Source organism: Mauremys mutica, chromosome 5 (genome assembly GCF_020497125.1).
Source record: "Mauremys mutica isolate MM-2020 ecotype Southern chromosome 5, ASM2049712v1, whole genome shotgun sequence".
Taxonomy (NCBI): Eukaryota; Metazoa; Chordata; order Testudines; family Geoemydidae; genus Mauremys; species Mauremys mutica.
Window position 1 is genome coordinate 1586189 of NC_059076.1, and position 21692 is coordinate 1607880.

Genomic DNA, 21692 nt, shown 5'->3' on the forward strand with positions numbered 1-21692 from the left:
TAGCCCCTACAACACTTAAGAATATTGGCACCTTCTTCTCTTCTGTAATGTCATTTGCAATAACAAAAAGCTCAAAACGCTCGGTATACACATGCCACTGCTCTATATTCTCATCAAAAGGTTCCAGTGGCCCGTCAGAGTAGCCATGATTTTTAGTTTCACCTTCACAGTCAGTGCAAGCAAGCAGGTTTTTTGTTTGTTTGTTCTTTACCTTGACTTCTACTTCCTTCCGTTACTGGAGCAGCACCGGAATCCCATCTATCGTCGCCACTTGTTATATCCTTGGGGGCAGCCGGTTTAGGAAGAAATCACTTGAGGCCAGAGAGCAGACAGCTAACAAAACTACCATTTATTTACAGACACAGAGCTCACCTAACCGGCCAAAGCTGGCTGGGCTATCCCCTAATAATCTAACTCAGTTGCCATAGGAACAAAAACCATGACAACCAAATACACAACACAAAGGACAAAGAAAAGACACTTTGCTACACTGAGGGAGCTCCCCCTACTAAATAGCCAAGCCTGCTGCAAACAATGGAGGTGTCAGACCTTCTAAAGAAAAAAAAGAAGAGATTGCAAGAATGAATTATAGTGGAAAATGTTAGGTTGCCTAAATCTAAGGGTTGCTACAGTTTTACAGTTTTGTTAGAAACTCCCATTGCATCCATGATAGTAATGATTCTGATAAGGATGAGAATCATTATACTTTAGTTCCCGTAGAGATCCCCCCTCACTCTCATGCGACTGCAGGGAGTTGAAATGAATATTTAACAGGTGAAGTCCTGGCCCCCTTGCATTTGTTGGCAAATCTCCCATTGATTTCAGTGGGGTGAGGATTTCACTCTAAATCTCAAGAATTACAGAACCAGCCACCATGCCTAAAGCTACATTAGAAATGAAATTTGTATCAGTTCAACACCTTGAAGCTAAATTTGAGTATTCTGAGTTTGGTACATGTAGCCACAGTGCCAAGAAGATAACCCAGCTGTAGAGTAGGGCAGATAGGATTTAAAAGCTTTTGAGGAATGGAATGGAGAAAAATGTCAGCGAGCCCTTGAAAATAAAATAACAGAACAATAAAATATTGATCAGAGTCCTGTAAAGGAAAATTTGTTAATGTGTAAAAAAAAAGAGATCTTAGAATATTGACTGCTGGGTAATGAGCATTCCTTCTAAATCTGCAGGAGATGAATTAGAATAATTCATTGGTGAGTGTGTTACAGCCCCCTCTATGTGCCTGATCCACAGAGGACATGAGTCTGTTACAGCCTAAGCTTGACAGCTTTACCTCAAGCTGTAGCAGCTTCTGTGTTTCGTTCTGTAATTCAATTGTCAGTGTGCTGGCCAAGAGGGAAATTGTCATAGGTTAGATTACGTGATAGCATTACTTTATTAGTGCATTCTTTAGCAGATTGCAATTCTTCCCTCCAGATATTGAGCATTTTTACGTACTAGAAAACTGTTGTAATTTATATCCGTATTTCAGCAGGAACATGTTACGATGCTTGTTTGTCTAATTAAATATAGGCCGGTGTGACGACAATATGGCTAAAATTAAGTACATATAGTTGAAAAGGCATTTTTGAATGGAAAAACAGGCTGCTCTCACATATCACTAAAAGAGCAGGTAAAAGTGGAGAGATGTAATTTACTTGTATTTTTCAAAATCTTTGAATAAAACCTCAGAAAAATTATTAAGGAAAATAACCACAAAGTAAGAGAAAAAGTTTTGTAATGGTACAAAGTCGAGGGCTAAAAAAGCAAAGAATCATAGTAAGGGCTGCATCTCAAAATACATGAATACTGTGCTGCCTCATAGGTTAGTACCAAGCCTGATGTACTTAGTATATTTTAAATTATTAATTCATAACCTCAGACCACAAATGATTTGGAGCAGAAAGAGGCTGTGAGTTGGAGAAATCTGGTGATAACACTAAGGACAAAATTCTATCCCAACTTAATTGTGCTGTTTTGGACAGAAACAAAGAATTTTAGTAGAAACAAATGTGAGAAAGAATTCTGGGTCCATCAGGGAGATAGATTCTTTTCCATCATACTTAGCTACCTTCTCCTTTTATTGCATCTTGTATAGTTAATATTCGTCTCTTATATTAATTCTGTTAATCAAATTCAATAGAGCATTCACAGAACAGACCTGAGCAGAGAACTCCAGCGTCTTCACCGTGCCCACAGTTGTGCTGACCCCATCCACTGGAGGAACAGTCCCGAAGATAGGATTCACTCCCAGAGCAACTCACATCATCCAGCCAAATCTGCCCTGATCCTTGCCCATAATGACCTGAGCCAGGTGCATTGATGGCGAGTCCACATCCCAATTCTTGGCAAACAACATTGGCATCTGATGTGTCCCAGGAATCATCACAGACTGTCCCCCAGGTGTCATTGTAATAAATTTCCACTCTCCCAGCACATCGATCTGCTCCATTCACCAGTCTGATCTGTTTGCTTCCTGTAGGGAGAAATTCCGGATGCTATCGAAGAACAGGATTTTTGTAAAATTTCAGAAAACACCTGAGCTACAAAGACAACCTCAGCAATTTATGACAGTGAATATATGATCTGGAGGTATTGCAGCATCTGTTGGGTACCATCTCCTACTTACAATGTATTTTGCAACTGCATAGGGTAGTGAAATGCACATTCAGACTTGATGGGGTTATGAGTGGAATTTTATGTTTGTCATGATCACAACAGATGTCAATGGTGTTTGATTCCCTCCACCCTGCCATCCCCCCACAAATTAATATTCCTTGTTATTCTGGTTTATCTGCTTGTAAGCAAGTCTCCTTTGTGAATTTTTACAAATTTGGGTCCCTATGTGTTCCGTATAGTGGATTGTGAGTTTTTAAGTGGTTTAAAATATTAAATAAATATTAGTTGGTTTCAAATTATGTTTCTTGTAAAATAAAGAATATTAAATTTCTCATAATATTTCTTGTGACAAATAACTTAATGTGTCCTGGGACTTTTCTTTCTTTAAGTTAAAATTATGACTTTTCTGTTTTTTGTCTTTAGAGACAACAGGGCTTGGTTGCAGGTTTTCTCTGCATTTCCATACTGTAGCTGACAGCTCAGTGCTATGTCATCATTAGCGTCCCACAGGTATCCTTGCCTCAGTCTCAGCTCCATTCCCAGTTTTAATTTCCCTGTTCAACAGTCTGAGTTTAAAACATTAGTTAGGTTGTAAAATAAAGTGTGGCCAACTGTGACATATAATAGGATTTTGGCCCTCTTATAGGTAATATCATGATGACATGAAAAATTTTGGGGTTCACACAATTTGGGGGAAGGTGTGTCCCCATCCCACAAAGCCCTACAGTCAAGGGGATGGATCTAACTCTGCTCTTAGGAGGAGAAAGACTATTTATAATTTTGCCGGAATAAATGCCAGAAAGACTCATGACCAGCAGAGAGATTTTTCTCCGTCACACTCAACTGCCTTCTGATTTTCAATCTCCATTTTCTAACATTCATCCCTCATATTAATTCCTTGTTTATCAGTTGAGCAGAGTGTTCACAGAACAGACCTGAACAGAGCACTCCTGCATCTTCATGATGCCCACAGTTATGCTTCCCCCAACCCTCGGAAGAACATTCTGAGAGAGTGGATTCGGTTCCAGAGCATTTCAACTCATCCAGCCAGATCTGCCCTGATCCTTGCCCATAATGAGCAGAGACAGTTGCACTGATGGCATGTCCACATCTCAGTTGTTTGCAAATGATACTGGCATCTGATAGGTCCCAGGAATCATCACAGACTGTCCCCCAGGTGCCATTGTAAGAAATCTCCACTCTCCCTGCACAGTGATCGATCCCATTCACCAGTCTGACCTGTTGGCTTCCTGTAAGGAAAAGTCTTTCAGTGTAAGCCGTGCAGCAATTTTTTAAAACCAAGCTACTTTTTAGTTATTAATTATTAATTATTATTATTATTTTATTTATTTGTATTACAGTACTGCTTTGGGGCCCCAATCAAGACTGAGGCTCCATAATGCTAGATACTTGCTAAACACACAGTAAGAGACAGTCCCTGTCCTGAAGATCTTGCAATCTAGATAGACAAGACAGACAAAGGGTGGGGGAAAGTATTAATATTCCCATTTTACAGATGGGGAACTGAGGCAAAGATAGATTAAGATCCAGATCAAAAGTGACAGACATTTAGGAGTCAAATGGCACTTGAGCGCCTAAGAGCCAGATCCTCAGAGGTATTTAGGTGCCAAACTCCTACTGGTTTCAATGTGAGTTAGGGTCTAAATAGCTTTGAAAATCTAAGTGCCCAAGTCACTTTTGAAAATGAGTCTTAGGCTCCCTACTCAGTTAAGCATTGCAACACGGAGCAAAGCAACACCTAAATATATTTAGAAACTTCGAGCTAAGTTATTTGTCCAAGGTGAATAGAAAACCTATAGCAAAGCTGGAAATGGAAACTATATCTTGGGAACCTCAAGGCAGTCCTTTAACCACAGCCGCCATCCTGCTCCCATGTGAAAGTGATGGATGGAAATATGTCAGTGGCTAGTAAAAGCCTAAATATGGACTTTAATTTTAGGCATCCACTTTTGACCATAGTATCTAAACTCCTTGATAAATTAGCTTTGCTCTCTGGTGCTATTCTTGTCATGATGAGATATCAATGGGAGATTAAAAAATAATCAAAATTAATTTTTTTGAGTTAATCACATGAGTTAACTGCGATTAATCGACAGACCTAGTAATTATGAATAGGAAATCCTCATCCAGTAGGTGTAGTTTTAGTGGTGTCCCACAGGGATCAGTTTTTGACACTAGGATATTTAAACATTTTTATCAATTGCATGGAAGAAAATATAAAGTGTGCAGATGACGCAAAAATTGTGGGAGTGGTTAATAATGAAGAAGACAGGTCACTGATACAGACCAATCTGGATCTCTTGGTAAGCTGGGTGGAAGCAAGCAATGTGTGTTTTAATAAGGCTAAATGTATATATCTAGGAACAAATATTGTAGGCCTTACTTATAGGATGGGAGACTCTATCCTTGAAAGCAGTGACTCTGACAAAGATTTGGAGGTAGTAATGGATAAACAATTGAACATGAGCTCCCAGTGCAACACTGAGGCCAAAAGGGCTAATGCCATCCTTGGATGGATAAACAGAGGAATCTCATATAGGATTAGAGAGGTTATTTTACCACTATATTTGGCACTGGAGTGACAGCAGCTGGAATACTATGTCCAGTTCTGGTGTCTACAATTAAAGAAAGATGCTGATAAAATGAATAGTTCAAAGAAGAGCCACAAGAACAATTAAAGAACTGGAGAATATGCCTCTACTGATAAACTAAATAGATTGACCTCCTTGAGTCTAACAAAGAAAAGGTTACGAGGTGATGACCACAGTCTATAAGTGCCAACATGGGGAACAAATTTTTGATAATGGGTTCTTCAGTCTAGCAGACAAAAGGTATAACATGATCCAATGGCTGGAAGCTGAAGCTAGACAAATTCACAATGGAAATAAGGTATAATTTTTTACCAGGGAGGGAATTTAGCCTTTGGAAAAAAATAACAAGTCATGGTGGATTCTCCATCACTTTCAATGTTTAAATCAAGATTGCATGTTCTTCTAAAAGATATGTTCTAGGAGTTATTTTAGGAAGTCTTATGTCCTTTTTTTTAAATAAGTGGTCAGACTAGAGATCACAATGGTCCTTTCTGGCCTTGGAATCTATGATTTATTTGCCTTTTAATCAGGGTCAATAGAGAATTCATTGTCCACACCTGAGCAGAGAATTCCTACGTCTTCATAGTGATGACAGTTATGTTGATCCCATCCTCTGGAAGGACATTCCCAGAGCTTGGATTCATTCCCAGAACAATTCAGATCATCTAGCCAGATCTTCCCTGATCCTTCCCCATAATGTCCAGAGAGATTTGAAAGAAGAGTGTGTCCACATCCAAGCTGTTTGCAAACAACATTGGAATCTGATAGGTCCCAGAAATCATCACAGACTGTTCCCCACATGCCATCATTATAGATTTCCACTCTCCCAGAGCAGCGATCTGCCCCATTCACCAGTCTGAGCTGCTTGCTTCCTGTAGGGATAAATCTCTGCTGTTAATACGTCATATTGCTATTGAACAAGAAGTCAGTGTTTGCACATTATCAGAAATAAAACAATTAATCAAGCTGACATCCATGGTAATTCTTGGTGGTGCTCCCTCAGGAATGGAGATTTTGAAGTGCATCAAAGGAGCTATGTCCTAAACACACTATATATTTCCAAATGTCAAAAGCTTTGTTGTTCCTCATTTAGATTTGAGGGTTTATAAGTAAGGTGTACTTCATGCCCATGGGTTCTGTGACAGAAATTTATGACATTTAAATATTTTCCCCCTCCTATACTGTCATGACCTTTGTGATTCTGGGAATCTGCCATTGACCAAGAGTCCTCCATGAATTTTTACAAAATTGTTTCTTTATATGTCCAGAACAGTGGAATAAGTGTTTCCAAATGGTATTAAGCTGTTTAAGTATCATAAAACAGTTTCATATTTCTTCTTGTAAAGTTTAAAAAAAAATCTTAATTTTTTTGGATGACAAAAACCTTAATAATTATTATAATATTATGTGCCATGGTTTTTCCCTTTTTAAAAATCTAATATTATGGCTTTTCAACTATTTTGCCTCAACAGACAACCAGCTTTAGTCTTATCACATCTCCACGCTGGAGCTGCCGGCACACCATGCTTGCTTCCCCACATATCATAGAGGCTTTAGCTGTCTCGTCACACTGACTCCCCATACCAACATGCTGAACAATTCAGAATGAACTGTGCTCTGGAGTGATGGGAAATAGACAGAATAATAGGAATAGCTTCCAACACTTATGCAGCTCCTCTGTGACATTTTACACAAAATATCTAATGAACTGAATGGCATATTTGCAAATAATTTTTATATTACACATACAAGCACACAAAGTATGTTAAAAGACTATTATTAAAGTTCCAAAGTCAATCATTCAAAATTTAGGAAATGCCAGACTTAAGATGCAATATTAATTTGCCCTCTTATGCACATGCTTTAAGATGCTGTCTTTAATTACACGATCACATGCTATTATTTCACCAGGACTTCTGCCTCATTCAGTGCACAGGATAGATAGTGTTCAGGGAATGAGTCAGGATTATGTAGTGAAGGAGGCTGTTGTCTGCAGGATCCCTGTCTGATTTCCTGCAGAAATTGGAAGGTGTGATGTGGACAAGCAGGAGGCTACAGAGACAGAAAGGACAGTCGTTTGGTTCATGCATAAAGGACTGGAGCTTCTTGTGTCTTCACAAACTAGCTCCAGCCCATTCCGAAATCTTGTCCCTTGCAGAAAAAACAACCACCCAAGAGTTGGTGATACTGTTATTACTGTAGACAACAGAGATTAGGGCTTTATTGTTCTAGGCACTAAACAAAAATATAGTAACAGGTGGTGTCTGCTCTGAAGAGTTTATAATCAAAACAGATGATACAGACAAATATTGGGAAGGGCAATGAGAGAGAGAGGTGCGTAAGGTACAAACAAGTGTTCAGTGCCTTTGAGAAATTAAGGCCTAGATGTTTGAATTATTCAACCCCCTAAAATGTGTGGGCATTGAACAGATTGCAAATGTTGGTCTTGATCTCTGTCATGGTCCCTCACAGACAAGTTGGGAGGGAGGCAGGTCCTCTCAGAGGTCCAGAGAGGCCCGGGCCACTTCCAGCTTTTGAGGCCCTTAACCATAATAAAAAATAAAAAATGACAACACATGGAAACAAAATAAGGCACCAAAAAAGGAGTGAGACTTAATGTGGATTTTTTTTTATTTAACAAATGCTTTTCTAGCCTTTTTCTGTGCAAATGCACCAATTACTGAGGGAAAACAAGTTGCGAAATGCCAAAAAAATAACAAGTGTCTAAATTTGAGGCCCCTTTGAGCTTGAAGCCCAGGCCAGATGGGCCTCCTGGCCCCCCTCTGATTGGCCTGGAGGGAGGCCCCACTGCCTCAGCACTGGCAGGCCGCAGGTAACAGATTTATAGGGGAGAGCTCCAGCTCCTGAGGCAGGGTGAAGCCCAACAGTCTTCAGCCCACAGCCACCTGGCTGGGCAGACAGCTACGAACAGTCTACACAGGAACTCTGACTCCCTCAGGTCGGGCAGAGCCACAGGAAGTTAGGGCTCTGGCCCATAGTCAAGGCAGAGCTGTAGCAGTCTGTAAGTCCAGACCCTCAAGCAGGGTGGGGTGGCAAGCAGTTAGAACTCAGGCAGGGTGAGCACCAAAGCAGGACCCTTGGCCTAAGGAACGGGAGCACTGCCAGCCCCGGGATGGGGAGGCTGAGGGTGGAGGGACACGGGCCCCACCCGATTACACCCCATCCTTGCTTTGGTGAAGATTAATTTCTTAAAATGTGTCAGACATTCAGATACTAAAGCAGTGAGTGCCATAGAAAAGTTCTTGACAGATTTGATAATACTGTATTCAGAGGAGTGTTTTGTTGGTTTGCAATAAATATGGCTGGGGAGCCCACTGAACAATGAGTATAAAGAGAAATACCAAGCAGCAACCTCATCCTCTGCCTGGAAAGAGAAAAGTTCCAGAAGAAAAAGTATTATGGGATTATATAACAAAAGAGCATCATAATGCATATGCATAAGAAGGCATCAGTAAGTTTGCACCATCCACCTTAATTCTGGAATTTCCTAACAGGCAGCTAGATTTTCCAAATTTAATTAAGATCATAAGATCATAAGAACGCCCGTACTGGGTCAGACCCAAGGTCCATCTAGCCCAGTATCCTGTCCATCGACAGTGGCCAATGCCAGGTGCCCCAGAGGGAGTGAACCTAACAGGCAATGATCAAGTGATCTCTCTCCTGCCATCCATCTCCATCCTCTGACGAACAGAGGATAGAGACACCATTCCTTACCCATCCTGTCTAATAGCCATTAATGGACATAACCGCCATGAATTTATCCAGTTCCCTTTTAAACGCTGTTATAGTCCTAGCCTTCACAACCTCCTCAGGTAAGGAGTTCCACAAGTTGACTGTGCGCTGCGTGAAGAAGAACTTCCTTTTATTTGTTTTAAACCTGCTGCCCATTAATTTCATTTGGTGACCCCTAGTTCTTGTATTATGGGAATAAGTAAATAACTTTTCCTTATCTACTTTCTCCACATCACTCAGGATTTTATATACCTCTATCATATTCCCCCTTAGTCTCTTCTTCTCCAAGCTGAAGAGTCCTAGCCTCTTTAATCTTTCCTCATACGGGACCCATTCCAAACCCCTAATCATTTTAGTTGCCCTTTTCTGAACCTTTTCTAGTGCCAGTATATCTTTTTTGAGGTGAGGAGACCACATCTGTACACAGTATTCGAGATGTGAGCGTACCATGGATTTATGTAAGGGCAATAATATATTCTCAGTCTTATTCTCTATCCCCTTTTTAATGATTCCTAACATCCTGTTTGCTTTTTTGACTGCCTCTGCACACTGCGTGGACATCTTCAGAGAACTGTCCATGATCACTCCAAGATCTTTTTCCTGACTCGTTGTAGCTAAATTAGCCCCCATCATATTGTATGTATAGTTGGGGTTATTTTTTCCAATGTGCATTACTTTACATTTATCCACATTATATTTCATTTGACATTTTGTTGCCCAATCACTTAGTTTTGTGAGATCTTTTTGAAGTTCTTCACAACCTGCTTTGGTCTTAACTATCTTGAGCAGTTTAGTATCATCTGCAAACTTTGCCACCTCACTGTTTACTCCTTTCTCCAGATCATTTATGAATAAGCTGAATAGGATTGGTCCTAGGACTGATCCTTGGGGAACACCACTAGTTACCCCTCTCCATTCTGAGAATTTACCATTAATTCCTACCCTTTGTTCCCTGTCTTTTAACCAGTTCTCAATCCATGAAAGAATCTTCCCTCTTATCCCATGACAGCTTAATTTACGTAAGAGCCTTTGGTGAGAGACCTTGTCAAAGGCTTTCTGGAAATCTAAGTACACTATGTCCACTGGATCCCCTTTGTCCACATGTTTGTTGACCCCTTCAATGAACTCTAATAGATTAGTAAGACACCATTTCCCTTTACAGAAACCATGTTGACTTTTGCCAAACAATTTATGATCTTCTATGTGTCCGCCAATTTTATTCTTTACTATTGTTTTAACTAATTTGCCCGGTACCAACGTTAGACTTACCAGTCTGTAATTGGATCACCTCTAGATCCCTTTTTAAATACTGGCGTTACATTAGCTGTCTTCCAGTCATTGGGTACAGAAGTCAATTTAAAGGACAGGTTACGAATCTTAGTTAATAGTTCCGTAATTTCACATTTGAGTTCTTTCAGAACTCTTGAGTGAATGCCATCTGGTCTTGGTGACTTGTTAATGTTGAGTTTATCAATCAATCCCAAAACCTCCTCTAGTGACACTTCAATCTGTGACAGTTCCTCAGATTTGTCACCTACAAAAGCCAGCTCAGGTTTGAGACTCTCCCTAACATCCTCAGCTGTGAAAACTGAAGCAGAGAATCCATTTAGTTTCTCCTTTATCATCTTTAAGTGCTCCTTTTCTTTCTCTATCATCGAGGGGCCCCACTGGTTGTTTAGCAGGCTTCCTACTTCTGATTTACTTAAAAAACATTTTGTTATTACCTTTGGAGTTTGGCTAGCTGTTCTTCAAAGTCCTCTTTGGCTTTTCTTATTACATTTTTACACTTAATTTGGCACTGTTTATACTCCTTTCTATTTACCTCGCTAGGATTTGACTTCCAATTTTTAAAGGAAGTCTTATCTCTCACTGCTTCTTTCACATGGTTGTTAAGCCACGGCGGCTCTTTTTTTGTTCTTTTACTGTGTTTCTTAATTTGGGGTGTACATTTAAGTTGGGCCTCTTATGGTATCTTTAAAAAGCGCCCATGCAGCTTGCAGGGATTTCACTGTAGTCACTGTACCTTTTAACTTTTGTCTAACTAACCCCCTCATTTTTGTATAGTTCCCCCTTTTGAAATTAAATGCCACAGTGTTGGGCAGTTGCGGTGTTCTTCCCACCACAGGGATGTTGAATGCTATTGTATTATGGTCACTATTTCCAAGCGGTCCTGCTATAGTTACCTCTTGGACTAGCTTCTGCGCTCCACTCAGGACTAAATCTAGAGTTGCCTCTCCCCTTGTCAGTTCCCATACCAGCTGCTCCAAGAAGCAGTCATTTAATGTATCGAGAAATTTTGTCTCTGCATTTTGTCCTGAGGTGACATGTTCCCAGTCAATATGGGGATAATTGAAATCCCTCACTATTATTGGATTCTTAATTTTGATAGCCTTTCTAATTTCCCTTAGCATTTCATCATCACTATTACTGTCCTGGTCAGATGGTCGATAATAGATCCCTAATGTTATATTCTTATTAGAGCATGAAAGTACTATCCTTAGAGATTCTATGGAACATGTGGATTCACTTAAGATTTTTACTTCATTTGATTCTACATTTTCTTTCACATATAGTGCCACTCCCCCCACCCCCCACCCCCTGCACGACCTGTTCTGTCCTTCCGATCAGGGCCAGCTCCAGACCCCAGCGCGCCAAGCGTGCGCTTGGGGCGGCATTTTGCCGGCAGGGCGGCAGGCGGCTCCGGCGGACCTTCCACTGTCATGCCTGCGGAGGGTCTGCTGGTCCTGTGGCTCGGGTGGACCTCCCACAGGCGTGCCTGCGGATGCTCCACCGGAGCCGCAGGACCAGCGACCAGCAGTGCACCCCCTGTGGCGTGCCGCCGTGCTTGGGGCGGCCAAATTCCTAGAGCCGCCCCTGCTTCCGATATATTTTATACCCCGGAATGATTGTGTCCCATTGATTGTCCTCAGTCCACCAGGTTTCTGTGATGCCTATTATATCAATATCCTTCTTTATCATAAAGCACTCTAGTTCACCCATCTTATTATTTAGACTTCTAGCATTTGTGTACAAGCACTTTAAAAAGTTGTCCCTGTTTAATTGTCTGCTCTTTTCTGATGTGTCAGATAGCTTTTTATGTGAATGTTTCTCATCTGATCTGGCCCTTACATTATCCTCTTCCATCCTCTGTTCCTGACTATAACCTAGAGAATCTCTATCAATAGACTGTCCCTTAAGAGAAGTCTGTGTCCAATCCACATGCTCCTCTGCAGCAGTCGGCTTTCCCCCATCTCCTAGTTTAAAAACTGCTCTACAACCTTTTTAATGTTTAGTGCCAGCAGTCTGGTTCCACTTTGGTTTAAGTGGAGCCCATCTCTCCTGTATAGGCTCCCCTCATCCCAAAAGTTTCCCCAGTTCCTAATGAATCTAAACCCCTCCTCTCTACACCATCATCTCATCCACACATTGAGACTCTGAAGCTCTGCCTACCTACCTGGCCCTGTGTGTGGAACTGGGAGCATTTTTGAGAATGACATCATAGAGGTCCTGGATTTCAGTCTCTTTCCTAGCAGCCTAAATTTGGCCTCCAGAAAGTCACTCCTACCCTTCCCTATGTCACTGGTACCTACATGTACCATGACCACTGGATTCTCCCTAGCACTACACATAAGTCTGTCTAGATGCCTCGAGAGATCCACAACCATCGCACCAGGCAGGCAAGTCACCATACGGTTCTCCCGGTCATCACAAACCCAGCTATCTATGTTCCTAATGATCGAATCTCCCATTACTAACACCTGCCTTTTCCTAGTAACTGGAGTTCCCTCCCCCGGAGAGGCAACCTCAGTGTGAGAGGCACCCCCAGCACCATCTGGAAGGAGGGTCCCAACTATGGGAAGGTTTCCCTCTGCTCCCGTTGACTGCTCTGCTTCCCTGGGCCTTTCTTCCTCCTCAACAGCGCAGGGGCTGTCTGAGCAGAGGTGGGACATTCTACAGTCTCCCAGAAAGCCTCATCAACATACCTCTCTGCCTCTCTTAGCTCCTCCAGTTCCGCCACTCTGGCCTCCAAAATCCGTACATGGTCTCTGAGGGCCAGGAGCTCCTTGCACCAAATGCACACATACGCCACCCGCCCACAGGGCAGGTAATCCATACATGCTGCACTCAGTGCAATAAACTGGATAGCCCCCACTCTGCTGCTGGGCTTCTGCCTCCATTGTCTCCTAGTTAATGAAGGGGTTGTTAAAAGCAAGACGTTTTGACTGAAGTTTAGTTTATAGGTTTTAAAATGAAAACAACAGCAAGGGGCCCTTGCCCCCTTCCCACTCCCCTTCCAAACTCCCTTGCGAAACTTTCTGTTAGCAGCCCCTGTTCGCAAAGCTGAATGTAATGGCCATATTCTTGAAACATGCAAATGATCACATGACTCTTTGCATGTTTCAAGAATATGACCATTAAATTAAAGTTAACTCTAACCTCTTCTGCAACTCCTAGAGCTATTATTGGTTGCACATGCAGCTTTTCAAATAGATCACCATCTTCACAAGGTAGAAGTACTTGGGGTATTTATTTTATCAATCTGATAAATTCTACCACTATACTATGGCGGATTAAAATGGGAAAAAAACATGCAAAGGCATCAAAAGCCAGACTTGAAGAAGGCAAGTAGGCACCTAAAATGCAGACAGGTGCCGAGTGGGATTTTCAAAAGCATCTCTAGGTGTCTATCTCCCTCTTTAGGCTCCTAAATGCCTTTGGAAATCTGGCCCTAATTAGTTTCTCTTCTCTATACCCGAGGTCTGCTAGCATTCCTCATTCCAAACCTGGACCACACCACACTATTCCAGTCTAACGTTACCAGACATTTCTATCACTGCACTTCAGTCCCGATCTATAGCACCCAATGCTGTTCTAGCCTCTTGCCTCTCCTGGGCAGAAATTGGCCGTTGTGCAGAATTAAGTGGTGAAATCTGTAGTTTTGATCAGTGGAGATTCTGGTGAAAGAGTCACCAGACTCCTCACTTCGGAGTCAAACCTGGATTTAAACACTACTCTCAGGATCTGAATGACAAGTTACCAAGAATTGTGACCAGTAGGGAGATTCTCCTTTATCATTACCAGCAGCCTTCTCATATTGTTGCTTTTGGGTTTGTTAACATTAATGTATATTAATTCCTGATTAATCAGGTTAAACAGAGCATTTGCAGAACGGACCTGAACAGAGAACTCCTGCATCTTCTTTGTGTCCACAGTTGTGCTGGCCCCATCCTCTGGAATAACATGCCAAGAGATAGGATTCATTTCCAGAGCAGTTCAATTCATCCAGCCAGATCTGCCCTGATCCTTCCCCATAATGAGCAGCAGTTACATTGATGGAATGCCCACATCCCAGGTGTTTGCAAACAACATTGGCATCTGATAGGTCCCAGGAATCATCACAGATTGTCTGTCCCCCAGGTGCCTCTATAATTTACTTCCACTCTCCCTTCACAATGGTCTGCTCCATTTATGAGTCTGACTTGCTTGCTCCCTGTAAAAATAAATTTCAGCTATTAATATATTCTATTACTGTTGAAAAATGAGGATGTTCCAGAAATTCAACCACTAAGAAAATAATGCTGACATCCTTAGCAATTCTTGACCGTATTTTCTCTGACTTGGACGTAACACAGAATAGTACACAGGATCTCACCTCCATCATATTTCATAGTTTTCAGTCCTCTCAGGACCTGTTCTTTATTTAGACTTAGGAGGGTGTTTATTTGTCATGTGTGATACAGCATGGCCAGAGGGCAGCAGGAGAGTGTTAGCAGGGAGCCTTATTCCCTGTAAGGGGAAGAAAGTTTGCTATAGATTAGCTAGAGCACCTGACGCCAATTAGAGCACCTGCAGTCAGTCACATGATAAAAACCCCTGCTGCAATCAGACAGTGTGGGAGTTGGAGCAGAAAGGATTGGAACAGAGAACAGTTTGAAGGAGTTGGAGCAGAGAAGATTGGTGTTGGAGCAGAAAACAGTTTGAAGAGAAGCAGAGGAAAGTTTGGAGGAGTGCTGCGGTGGGCTAAGAAGTCCAAGACCCTAGGTAAGGGGCACCTGGCTTGTGCAGAGGGAAGGCAGGAAGCCCCCCACAAGCTGAAGGGCAGGAGAGGGAAGTAGCCCAGGGGAAGGAACCGCCAGTTCAAGTGGTTCACCACTATCCTCAGGGTCCCTGGGCTGGGACCTGGAGTAGAGGGCGGGCCCAGGTCCCTCCCTCTCCACTCCCCTCCTCAAAGACACTAGTGGGGCAATTAATATTCCAATTCAGGGGCAAGAAATGGCGCCCTGAACCCCCCGCAAAGAAGAGAAAGCGTGAGACCCATCATAATAGTGACAGCAATTTGCCACACATGGCTATGGTTCCCTTGACAAAACCTGTGACTTTGATATTCCTACCCTGACTCTCATAAATAGTCAGGCACTGTGTCATTGTTGCTAGCCTGATGCTCAGCATGTGCAAAGGATAAATATAGCACAACTAGGATGTGGGTAGGTATTGATTAACTTGTTGCTCTCTATGTTCTATTAACACATCTGTCTAGACTGGCACAACTCCTGCTATTTAACCTCTCAGCCATCATAATGCTTTAGTCCAGTGTCTGTCTTGCACAGAAATTGCCATTGATAGTAAAATCTGTGGCATGAACAGTGGGGATTAAAGAAAGAGTCACTTCTGAGCCAAATATCAATTTGAATTCCTCCCTCAGGAGTCGCAAGGTTACTTATCATTCCACAGGATTGAATGCCAGAAAAAATCATGAATCCCACATGGGAATTATCCTTTATCATACTCAGCTACTCTTTCATTTTATTGCTGCATTTTATTTTCTTTATTTAAATATTTATAATATAATTTATATGTTTTTAATTTTATTTTATGGTTTATATTTTATTTATTTAAATAAAATTCTATTAGTTAAATTCACCTCTATCAATACTCTATTGCAGGGGTAGGCAACCTATGGCACGTGTGCCAAAGGCGACACACGAGCTGATTTTCAGTAGCACTCACACTGTGGGTCCTGGCCACCAGTCAGGCTCTGCATTTTAACTGAATTTTAAATGAAGCTTCTTAAATATTTTAAAAACCTTATTTACTTTATATACAACAACCGTTTAGTTATATACTATAGACTTATAGAAAGAGAACTTCTAAAAACATTAAAATGTATCACTGGCATGCAAAATCTTAAATTAGAGTGAAAAAATGAAGACTCAGCACACCACTTCTGAAAGGTTGTCAACCCCTGCTCTATTGTTTGGGTTAAAATAGAGCACTTGCACAACCTACCTGAGCAGATAACTCCTGCATCATTGGTGTGTCCACAGTTATGCTGACCCCATCCCCTGGAAGGACAGGCCCACAGACTGGATTCAGTTCCAGAGCAGTTCACATTGTCCAGCCAGATCTGCCCAGCTCCTTCCCCATAATGAGCAGAGACAGTTGCATTGATGGCGTGTCCACATCCCAGTTGTTTGCAAATGACATTGGAGTCCAATATATCCCAGGAATCATCACAGACTGTTCCCCAGATACCATTGTAATAAATTTCCACTCTCCCAGAGCAATGATCTGCACCATTTACCAGTCTGATCTGCTTGTGTTGTGTAAAGATAAATGCCAGCTATTAATGTGTCATCGTTATAGAACTGAAGGATGTCTGTAAGATTTCAAAAATAAAATGCCAGAGTAAGAGACACTGACATTGTCAGCAATTCCTTACTGTGCTATCTCAGATGTGGAAATTGTTATTCAGGGACTCATCTCCATCAGAAGTCGTATTTCTTTATACTTTTTGGGCCTGTTCATCTTTCAGACTTTGACCGGGGTTAAAAGTGACGCTATGTGTTTGTTGTGGCCGTGACTTCTGGGACAAAATCCATGATATTTTTTCCCCATAAATAATGCTCTGTCATCCTGGGCATCCTGATACTGAGCAAGACTTAGTCATGAATTTTTTTAATTTTGGCTCTCCACCTGTTCTGTGCGGTGTGGTAAGTGATTTTTAAAACTTTTAAACCATTTTTCTAGTCAAATAAAAAAGTTACCATCTCATAATTTACCAAAACAATTTAATACAATATTATGTGCCATGACTTTTCCTTTTCCTTTGTTTTTTTGACAAAAATTGTTACTTTTGTGTATTTCTGATTCCAAATATTTAGCCTTAGTTACAAGTTTTTTCCACAGCTCCACACTGCAGCTGCTTGCGTACCAAATTGGTATTATTGGTATCCCACCAATTATCTGGGACATTGCCTACATTTCATGCGCGGAAATCTCAACTCTCTCATTAAATGGATTATGCTAGTTAAACTCTCTCCACAGTTCAGAATCACTTATGCTCTGGAATGATGTTATCCACTGAATAAAACCCACTACGGTATTTTAGAAATTAGGAGTTCTATACAGAAGTATGAAATTATAAATGGTTAAACAAGAGCTTGCAGTACCCTATGCACTGCATTACTAAAAGGAACGGCTGGTGTTCAAGGTATACATTTGTCTTTTGAATTGAGTGTTGAGGGATTCAAGTACAGTCCATTCCAAGGGCTAGATGACTGTTATCAAAGGATTCCAAAGGAAATAAAGAATGAAATAGTGGAATTACTGACAAATTTATGCCCTATTCTTAAACACCTGTTACTAGAACATCACTATCATGGTGCTTGTTTAAAAAGTAAGAACAAAATGGAGACATTCTTGGTGGGGAAGGCAATAGGGGAACTTAAGCTTCCAGTTTCCCCCAAGGCGTTCTGCAGCTGTGGTATATTTTTTGTTGCTACAGAGGGTGCAGACTGACATATCTTTGTCTATGTATTGGCAGGCAGTAGACCTAATCCTACATGTTTTGTTATGTGCTATTTTTGGTCTTGCTTAAGAGGAGTTTAGATTTACATGGGTGGTTTAAGATCTATGTACCAGTGTATGCACAGTTATTCTTGGGAGGGTGCATGCCTTTTCGTGTTTTTAAATCTAGAATTACTTCTTTATTATTATTTGCATTCTGTTGGCTCAGTAATAGGTGTGGGCAGGAAACCATTTTCCACAAAATATTTCAAGATTTTGAAATTTTTCCTATTCGGTGTTGGGATGAAACAGAAACCTTGTGAAGTTTTTCATGAAAAATCAGAGCGAGAGCAAGTGAGACAAAGAAAATAGCTTCAGAACAGCCAATAGCCTAATGGTTTGGGTGCCCACTGGGCATGTTGGTGGTCCAGGTTCAAGTCCCTTGTCCAATAAATATTTCATTATTTAATAGGAAGTGGGAAAGCTCCAAAAGGAGAGATGAAGAAAGCCAGTAACAAGGTGATTAGGGCATGTGTCTGGGATGTGAGTGACCATGGTTCAAGTCCTTTGACTGAATCAGGCTATTGGAAATTCTGGAGTGAAATCAATAAGCTGAAACTGCTATTTTCCCACAACCCGTTTCAGTTTCAACAAATTGGTATTTTCTGGAGAGAGCTTTTTTTTATTTTTTTGAAAAATTTGCAACCAACAGCTTATCTTGGAGTTTATATTAAATTTTTGAGTATGTATTTACACAGTTTTGGACATGTGTAAGCAGGTACATTCTCCATTTGTATCATCTTTTTAATACTTTTATAATAGAGACAGAAACATAAAATTAATTCTGAATTTCTTGGGTTTGAAATGCTTTAATTTCGTGATAATTACAGATTTTTATGTTTAATTTACTGATATGTATTCTCAACCTGAACTCTGCTTAAACAGTGAAAATGGGGTAGGTTCAGAAGCTAAAATAGATTTTAATAAGGCTTTTGATACAGTCTCGCATGACCTTCTCATTAACAAAGTAGGGAAATACAAGCGAGATGGAGCTACTACAAGGTGGGTGCATAACTGGTTGGAAAACCGTTCCCAGAGAGTAGTTACCAGTGGTTCACAGTCATGCTGGAAGGGCATAATGAGTCAGGTTCTGCAGGGATCAGTTCTGGGTCCAGTTCTTTTCAATGTTTTCATCAACGATTTAGATCATGGCATAGAAAGTACCCTTATAAAGTTTGCAGATGAAACCAAGCTGGAAGGGGTTGCAAGTGCTTTGGAGGATAGGATGAAAATTAAAAACGATCTGGACAAACTGGAGAAATGATCTAAAGTAAATAGGATGAAATTCAATAAGGACAAATGCAAAGTACTCCACTTCAAAGGAACAATCAGTTGCACACCATACAAAATGGGAAATGACTGCCTAGGAAGGAGTAATGCGGAAAGGGATCTGGGGGTCATAGTGGATCACAAGCTAAATATGAGTCAACAATATAACACTGTTGCAAAAAAAGCAAACGTCATTCTGGGATGTATTAGTAGGAGTGTTGAAAGCAAGACACGAGAAGAAATTCTTCCACACTATTCTGTGCTGATTAGGCCTCAACTGGCGTATTGTGTGCAGTTCTGGGTGCCACATTTCAAGAAAGATATGGACAAATTGGAGAAAGTCCAGAGAAGAGCAACAAGGATGATTGGGGGTCTGGAAAACATGACCTATGAGGGAAAATTGAAAAAACTGGGTTTGTTTAGTCTGGAAAAGAGAAGGCCGAGAGGGGACATGTGAACAGTTTTCAAGTTGTTAAAAGGTTGTTACAAGGAGGAGGAAGAAAAATTGTTTTTTTTAACCTCTGAGGATAGGACAAGAAGCAATGGGCTTAAATTGCAGCAAAGGAAGCTTAGACTGGACATTAGGAAAAACTTCCTAACTGTCAAGGTGGTTAGGCACTGGAATAAATTGCCTAGGGAGGTTGTGGAATCTCCATCATTGGGGATTTTTAAGAGCAGGTTAGACAAACACCTGTCAGGAATGGTCTAGATCAGGGGTGGCCAACCTGAGCCTGAGAAGGAGCCAGAATTTACAAATGTACATTGCCAAAGAGCCACAGTAATACGTCAGCAGCCCCCATCAGCTCCCCCACCCCACTCCCAGCACCTCCCCTCCACCAGCAGCCCCACCAATCAGCGCCTTCCCTCCCTCCCCGCTCCCCATCAGCTGTTTCATGGTGTGCAGGAGGCTCTGGGTGGGGAGGAGGGAGGGCACGGCAGGCTCAGGGGAGGGGGAGGGAAGGGGTGGAGTGGGGGCAGGGCCTGTGGCAGAGTCAGGGGCTGAGCAGTGAGCACCCCCTGGCACATTGGAAAGTTGGCGCCTGTAGCTCCAGCCCCGGAGTTGGTGCCTAGACAAGGAGCCGCATATTAACTTCTGAAGAGCCGTAGGTGGCTCTAGGGTCCCAGGTTGGCCACCCCTGGTCTAGATGGTGCTGGTCCTGCCATGAGAGCAGGGGACTGGACTTGATGGCCCCTCGAGGTCCTTTCCAGTGCTATGATTCTATGATTTTATTTTTTTCTTGGAATTTCCTTTGAAAAATACTATTATTTATTAAACATTTCATACAAGAATATGAGACAAGAGAATGCTACCATTCAGTATATGTAATGATTTGAAGATTTATAACATCATCTTTAAATAATTGTTTATTTCTACTTTTAAAGGCAGATTCACTGATACATCCGGCTAGTAAAAGCAGTCAGGGCAGTGAATCTAGATTCACAGTTGCTTTGTACCTCAAGAGCAGGACAAAGCAGCCAAAGTGTACTAGTGAACCTGGACTCTAATTTTCAGCTGACTTATTAGTCCAAAGGGCTATGTTGGGGAGACTGGTTCTACATGAAGGGAGCCCATGGGTCCCGATATCACTGCACTTTAAGGGATCTATGCTCCTGCCTCATTTCTCTTGGCAGTGTTGATAGTAGTGTGCAGTGGGTCCATGGCAGCAATCCCATGGGAAGCCTTTCAAGCATAGATCAGAGCATGTGGCAGTTGTAGTCAAGTAATGAACCACTGAGAAACATGTGCCCATTTTACCTTATATCAATGACTCATCTACAACCAGCAGAATTATTGCATGCAGTTTAGGTGTATAAGCAGAGCAGTGACTGATTGAGTCACCACTGATGCTGCCATGATTCCAATAAAGAATTACATGAGCTGTTGATCTGAGCCTATCTGTAGCATATATATTCATAACAATTAGATACAAGAAAAAAAAATAACTTAGCTTAATTATAACCTAATTTCTTGAAATATAGTGTATGCACAAAATTTTAATAAATTTTAACAGTATGGAGAGTTTGAAGAATCTGTTTTATTCCATTATTAAAATTTGGGACAAAAGAAAGATAGACAATTTGTTTTAAAATGAGTACTTTAACTCAAAATTGATATTTTAACTCAAAAACTGGATTTACTTGTGAATTCTCAGAAAATTAAGTCTGTGCTCATAGAATAAATGTAGTAACTCTGGGGCAGGTGTGATGTAGGTTTTCTACATAACAAAGAGGTTGAATGCCTGCTTTAAGTGCAAAACAGAATTCAACCTTTACTATGAAACTGTGATTGGTGCATTCATAATTCTCTGTTACCCCAGTTAAATAGAGCAGAAACAGAGCTCACCTGAGCAGAGCACTCCTGCATCTTCATGATGCCCGCAGCTGTGCTGACCCCATCCCCTGGAAGGACATGCCCAAAGGTTGGTTTCAGTTCCAGAGCAGTTCACGTCATCCAGCCAGATCTCCCCTGATCCTTGCCCATAATGAGCAGAAACAGATGCATTGATGGCACGTCCACATCCCAGTTCTTTGCAAACAACGTTGGCATCCGATAGGTCCCAGGAATCATCACAGACTGTCCCCCAGGTGTCTTGGTAA

General features: G+C 41.4%; 1 protein-coding gene across 1 annotated transcript in view; it reads right to left on the reverse strand.

Annotated features, from left to right (window-relative positions):
* Positions 1-21465, reverse strand: part of LOC123371167 (deleted in malignant brain tumors 1 protein-like) — a 29988-nt gene extending 8523 nt beyond the window's left edge. Inside the window, 8 exon segments of the mRNA XM_045018462.1 lie at positions 237-258; positions 2156-2470; positions 3549-3863; positions 5783-6097; positions 14154-14385; positions 14387-14465; positions 16259-16569; positions 21439-21465. Of these exon segments, the coding sequence (XP_044874397.1) occupies positions 237-258; positions 2156-2470; positions 3549-3863; positions 5783-6097; positions 14154-14385; positions 14387-14465; positions 16259-16569; positions 21439-21465 (1616 nt within the window).
* Between the last annotated feature and the right edge of the window lie 227 nt (positions 21466-21692).